The sequence below is a fragment of the Octopus bimaculoides genome, chromosome 8 (assembly GCF_001194135.2).
Source record: "Octopus bimaculoides isolate UCB-OBI-ISO-001 chromosome 8, ASM119413v2, whole genome shotgun sequence".
Taxonomy (NCBI): Eukaryota; Metazoa; Mollusca; class Cephalopoda; order Octopoda; family Octopodidae; genus Octopus; species Octopus bimaculoides.
The window spans coordinates 1,486,492-1,493,108 of NC_068988.1; the positions used below are offsets into that span (position 1 = coordinate 1,486,492).

Below are 6,617 nucleotides of genomic sequence, written 5' to 3' on the forward strand. Positions count from 1 at the left end.
TAGTGGGGGTGGGTGCGCTGAAAGTGTAGCTCTCTAAACTTTGCCCAGGCTATTCTTATTCTAGCAGCTACACTTTCAGCGCACCCACCCCCACTACTAACTTGGTTGCCCAAGCTGTTAAGGGAAGTGAGAAAGCTGAATTTAAAATCTGAATTACTGCAAATTGTGTCATACTCCTCTCTCAGTGCTTCATTTCTAGAATGAACGGATGACACAGACGATCATTAACAGCTCATTAATAAACTGATGGCAATATTTGGTTTTGAAATTGAAATCTGAATTTATTAGAAATATTGATTTCAAATTTCGGCACAACGCCAGCAATTTTAGGGAAGGGGTTAAATCGATACCCAGAAAGAATGGAAGTGAAAGTCAACCTCCGTGGTATTTGAACTCAAAACATAAAGAGACCAGCATTTTGTCTGGCGTGCTAATGATTCTGCCAGCATGCTACATTCATGATGATGATGATAATCCTTTCTTCTACATGCACAAAGCCTGAAATTTGAGGGATGTGGGGGGGGGGGTAGTCGATTACATCGACCCCCCAGTACTCAATTGGTACTTATTCCATCGACCCCTGAAAAGGATGAAAGGCAAAGTTGACCTCAGCGGAATTTGAACTCCGAACCTGAAGATGGATTAAATGCCTCTAAGTATTCCACCCAGCGACGCTAACGATTCTGCCAGCTCACTGCCTTATCATCATCATCATTAATAATAATAATAATAATAATAATAATAATAATGATTTCAAATTTTGGAACTAGTCCAGTAGTTTTGGGGGGAAGTGCTAAGATGATTATATTGACCTCACCCCCCCCCAGTGGTCAACTAGTAGTTATTTAGACTGTTGTGGTTCAACCTGCCTGCCACACCTTATATTTATAAGGAATATTAAAATATTATCCCCCTAAAAGAAAGAAATAGTTTGTGTCTAGCGCAAAGCTTAATCTCTCTCTTCTCCGTTAACCAGGATTCTGGGTTTCACCAAGAATTCTGAAACTATTCAACTGTGAGGCTAAATGTCTTTTTGTCAGTAAAAGATAAACTCCCATGATGCTCTTTTCACCCCCACCCCACCCCTCTTGCTCTAAATTCTGCATTGATTACAGTAATTCCAATTATTTTTCTGCATCATTGAACATTTATGTTTTGTCTGATTCTTCTTTAGCTGTCTTCACCAAAATCAATATTCTTCTAATTTGGTTGTTTTCTTTCTTTTTGTTCCTTTGTTTTTTTTTTGTTTTTGTTTTTTCTATTAATTAAAAAAAAAAAATAAACAACCAAAGAAATAAACCGTTGTCTTCATTGCAGAAACTTCTGAAATTTATTTATTTATTTATATTTGTATTTTTTCTTTCTATTTTTATTGTAGAAGATTCTTGAAGAGTTAGGTTTTGGTCAAATGGTAAAAGTAAGTCCACTGCTATGATCAAATGTATTTTAGCTTGACCACTCAATTGTCCATTAGCCTAACATGCCTTGTCCTGAGTTTTCCAAACCAAACAGATGACCATTCCTCTGGCTCTCCTTCTGCTTCTCTCCAACTAACCAAAATGCATTCTACAAATAACTGCCTTTGATACTCCTTAAAACCAGAATCCTTTATACTCACCTTAATAAACTCAATACTCCTTGATACTCCTATAATGACATGTTTCATACTCACCATAATAACTTCGATGTCTCCTTCATTACTCCTTATAACCAGAATCCTTTATACTCACCTTAATAAACTCAACATCTACCTTGAAACTCCTTATAACAAGAATCTTTTATACTCACCATAATAAATTCGATGTCTCCTTTATTACTCCTTCTATACTCACCGTAGCAAACTCTATATCTATGCTGATACTCTTTGTAATAACGATTGTATACTCACCATAATCATTCAATGTCTATCTTGATACTCCTTATAATAACAATGCTGTACCCACCATATTAAACTCTACATTTCTTTTAACATGCTTCCATAGATTGTTCTGGTATAAACTCTATGGATTCGCCTGACACAAGGGGCTGAGGGTGAATATGGAATGTCTAAATCAGTTAAACTCACAAGATGCAAAAATTTAACACATTATCTCAACAGACATAGGTGCAGGTGTGGCTGTGTGGTAAGAGGTTTGCTTCCCAACCACATGGTTCCAAGTTCAGTTCCACTGTGTGATACCTTAGGCAAGTTTCTTCTGCTATAGCGTTGGGCCGACCAAAACCTTGTGAGTGCATTTGGTAGACAGAAACTGAAAGAAGCCTGTCAAATATACGCATGTATGAATATGTCTGTGTTTGTCACCCACCACCACTTTACAACTGCTGTTGGTGTGTTTCCATCCCCCATAACTTAGCAGTTAGATATAAGAGACTGATATGAGTACCAGGTTTTTTTAAAAAAAGTAAAGTCCTGGGGTTGATTCATTCGACTAAATTTCTCCAAGGTGTTACCCCAGCATGAACACAACCTAATGATTGAAACAAGTAAAAACTAAATGATAAATACCTTGACCTGACATGAAGACTCTTAGAATGGTTGAATCATGCAAGTCGGCCCTGATTAGGTTTGTCGATTCATGTTGGCTTTGCCTTGTTTCCAATGGCTGATCAGTTAAATCAATATCGATTGACCTGGTAAATCTGCATAAAACATCTGCATGAACTGCCCCAGAAAGTCAATACAAGTTAATTGAACATTATCTGCATGGGTTCATTTTACAAATCAACATGATTCGACCTCACAAACCAGTCTAAGTTCACCCAGCAAATCTGAATGAAATGTTTCAACATCTTTGTTGAGGCTGACCTGGAAAATCTGACTGGGTTGGTCACTATGGATTGGTTTTGCATGTCACTATTATAATAACTTTTTATATCTTGTGTTCCTTTTACCCATTTTCCATAATGACCTTATATTAACCAACAATTCCTAATTAGTACTTAATCGTTAGATATAATTTCAAACACTTAACCCTTAGATATAAATCCAAGTAACTTATTAAACTGAATTTTTCATAATTAACAATGCTTTTTTTTTTCTTTCTTAATGAATCTCTTTGTTCTTAATATGTTCTGGCAGATTTGAATGTGAATATCTGATTGCTGTTGTTTTTGCATCATGGAACACACATCGTTTGATGCGAAGAGGTGTTCTTCAATGATATTAAACAAGAGTGATCAACATTTTCACATTGCAATCTGCTAAAACTTATTAAGAATGAAGAGATACGCTATTCTTTGGATTCTTGCTGCTGTGCGTGCATCCCATGAATAATTATCTGTTTGGCAGACATCAGCAAATAATTTGTTTTGCTGATTCCTATAAACCTGTGCTCTTGGGAGAGTCGTTGGTCTGGTGGGGGAGCTTTCACTGAAGAGATCAACAAGGTTGAAATATCGCTGTGTCTTGAAATCCCCTTCCACTGGTGAATCGTGTGTTAGGATCACACATTAACTAACGAGAGAAAATGTTCTCTGATGACAAAAACAACAACAATTGACATCTTTACTTTGGAATCCACCAGAATGTATCAAAAATGAATAGTTATGTTATTGTCTGGATTCTTCCTCTTTTGCATGCACCTCTTGAAATTTTGTCTTCTCTTGTATTAAATCCATTCTCATATTTCCAATTATTTCTATTTCTTCTTTAATAAAATAATTGATAAATCAATCTATTATATAAAAGTCAATGTCGGTGTGTTTGTGTGTTACTTATAGACTCGAAAACTACTGGATTGATCCTAATGAAATTTGTAATACAAAATCCAAGCCTAGGGAGAAGGATAATGCTGTATGTTTCACACAATTTTGAAGGGGCATAAAGGGAGGAAAACCCCCGTGAAAATTCATATGCTTCAGATTTTGATGAAATTTGAACCGCACAAAGTTTCCATTTCTTTGGATGATTCTAAGACCCCCTAATGGGGGCTTAACCCCCAAGTTTTAGTTATTTTCCATGGACCAAAATTACTGAGTGGATCCTTATGATATTTGGAACTTAGATTCAATGCATTAGAATGGGTATAATGCAGTATGTTTGGTTTGAGTTTGAGGGGGATTAAAGGGGGCAGAACCCCCCCATGGAAATTCATAAATTTCCAATGTTGATGAACTTTCGACCATAGGTAATTGACGCACATCAAGAAGTATTCCCAAAGTTTCCCGTTCTCATGAGGCTTCTATGACCCCCTAATGGCGACCTTAACTCCCAAATTTTAGTCATTTTTTATGATCCAAAACAAGGTCAAAAGTACTGAATGGATCTTTATGAAATTTAGAAATTATATTCTATGCATAAGGGCAGATGTAATGCAGTATATGTTTGAAAGTGAGGGGGCATAAATGAGGCCATAACCCCCATGAAAATTCATATATATTTACTGTTGATGAAATTTTAACCATAGATATTAGACACAAATGAAGTAATTTCCTAAAATTTCAATTTCTTAGGAGGTTAAGACCCTTTAATGGGGGCTTTATATATATATATATATATATATATACACACACACACACATGCACATACATACATGAGGGGGTGCTGAAAAGTTCCTGGCTTTAAGGGCATCGTGAAAGGCTTGGTTGGAGGCCCAACCTTCCAAGTTCTTTTACAGGACTTAGAATAAGTGAAGGACCGCTGCAATAAGTGAGTGAATCTGAGAGGGGAATATGTTGAATAAAATCATAATTAACTGATCCCCCACTGTATTTTCTCTTACCCAAAGCCAGGACCTTTTCAGCAACCCCTCGTGTATTTATGTATGCATGCATGTATGTATGTGTGTGTGTGTGTGTATGTATGGCTTCTTGTCACTTTGAGTGCCTTTAGGTGAAACTCAGAGTAGCAAGAGCCTGACTTGACCAGAATAAAATGTCATTCATCTCTACCATAGTATTGAGCACTCTTTTATTCCAACAGTTGATACGAGACACACACAAACCCACACATGCACACACCTTCTCTGTATATGGTAATTCATACTTCCCTAGTTAAACACATTTTAGTCAATCAAGTACACGACCGATCATGGAATTGGATTCAGATCATAGAATCTGAATCATTATATTTTGACTCTGCTTGCTTCTCTTTGGTATAAATGACACTATTCATAAATTTCAATTCATAAGAAGAAGACATTCAACCATTTTCTTCTCATATCAATGATCTTCTGTTACCATAGTTTGCGATGGTGCTGTGATGAGATTTAGCAGAAAGAACAGTTTTTGTATAAAGTTTTAATACACCACAATTACCAAATGCTGTCTCCATTGAAAGAGGTTAGCATGATAATAGCTTTTATGTTGTATAAGTAATAGGAAATTGCTGCGTTCTGTGTGAGCTTTGGGAAATTCTTTGACAAAGAGACGACATGCCAGGAATTACAAGCAAGCAATGAGATATGTGGAACTCATCATGTGAGAATTTCTAAAGAGGAAACTAATCAGATGAAATATTTTTTTGAAAAATTATTACATAATCATCTAGCTCGTCTCTTTTGTTCACATATTTCTGTCTACTCCATGTCTGTACAGTGTATACATGTGCATAATAATGTATAGTATGTAATATAGAAAGGCTTGTGGCTTACTAGTTAGGATATTCAGCTCACAATGTCGAGGTTGTGAGTTCAATTCCTGGTGGCATATTGTGTCGTTGAGCAAGACGCTTTATTTGATGTTGCTCTGGTCCACTCAGCTGGCAAAAATGAATGGTACCTGTAATTCAAAGGGTCAGCCATGCCACATTCTGTGTCATGCTGAATCTCCTCAAGGGTACCCATGTCTGTGCTTGACTACTTTCATGTTAATCGTATGAGAGCTGGCTGTTCCATTGATTGGATTAACTAAAACCTTCATTGTTATAAGCGACAGAATGCCAATTTGTTCCTATATAAACCAGTGAAAATATATACCCCAAGTAATTTGGGTGATGATCCAATGTAGAGTTCAGAGTCGGGGTTCTGGGGTTAAAATACTTTCCTCTTTCCATCAAAGTGTTAAGCTCTATAAACGATATCTGTTAACCCTTGCCCTTCCTGCTCTTGTGCTTTTTGTTGTTCAATACATTTATCACACACACACACACACACACACACACATGCACACACATACATTCATTTTATAAATTACATTAAAAATTTCTGGCTTGAATAATGGCAAGTTCTGAGCCATTATTTTAAGCTCCTGTTGAACTCTGGATAAACCATTCTGTTTATGAAATGTCGGAGGTTGGAACTGGTCGCCCATTTCTGCCAACTAAAGGAATTAAATGGTGCAACAAAGAATAAAAGAGAAACTAAAGCAATGTTCTGGGATTATTTTCCATATATAATAGAGCAAGGTGGTGTGTGTGTGTGTAAAAGTGAATATATTTATGAATATCTGCATGTATGAGTTGGTATGAATATGTGTTTATATATGTGTGTGTGTGTGTGTGTGTGTGTGTGTGTGTGTGAGCAGAGAAAGAGATAGAGAAAGTAAGAAAAAGGGACAGATAAATGGCTAAGGAAATAACTTAGTGGATATATGTATCCTTGTAGATGTGTGTGTATGTTTGTGTGTGTGGGTCTCTAGAGATACATATATATATATATATATATATATATATAGATATA

General features: G+C 36.2%; 1 protein-coding gene across 3 annotated transcripts in view; it reads left to right on the top strand.

Moving 5' to 3' along the window:
- The window catches only part of LOC106872656 (dystrobrevin beta), a 155,199-nt gene that overhangs the window by 22,773 nt on the left and 125,809 nt on the right, over positions 1–6,617 (top strand). For 2 of the 3 annotated variants that reach the window (XM_014919730.2, XM_052969921.1), the window contains exon 3: positions 1,379–1,417. The exons of the other annotated variant lie outside the window; for it this stretch is intronic. In XM_014919730.2, the coding sequence (XP_014775216.1) occupies positions 1,379–1,417 (39 nt within the window). The remainder of the gene's footprint in view (positions 1–1,378; positions 1,418–6,617) is intronic. 3 annotated transcript variants of the gene reach the window in all.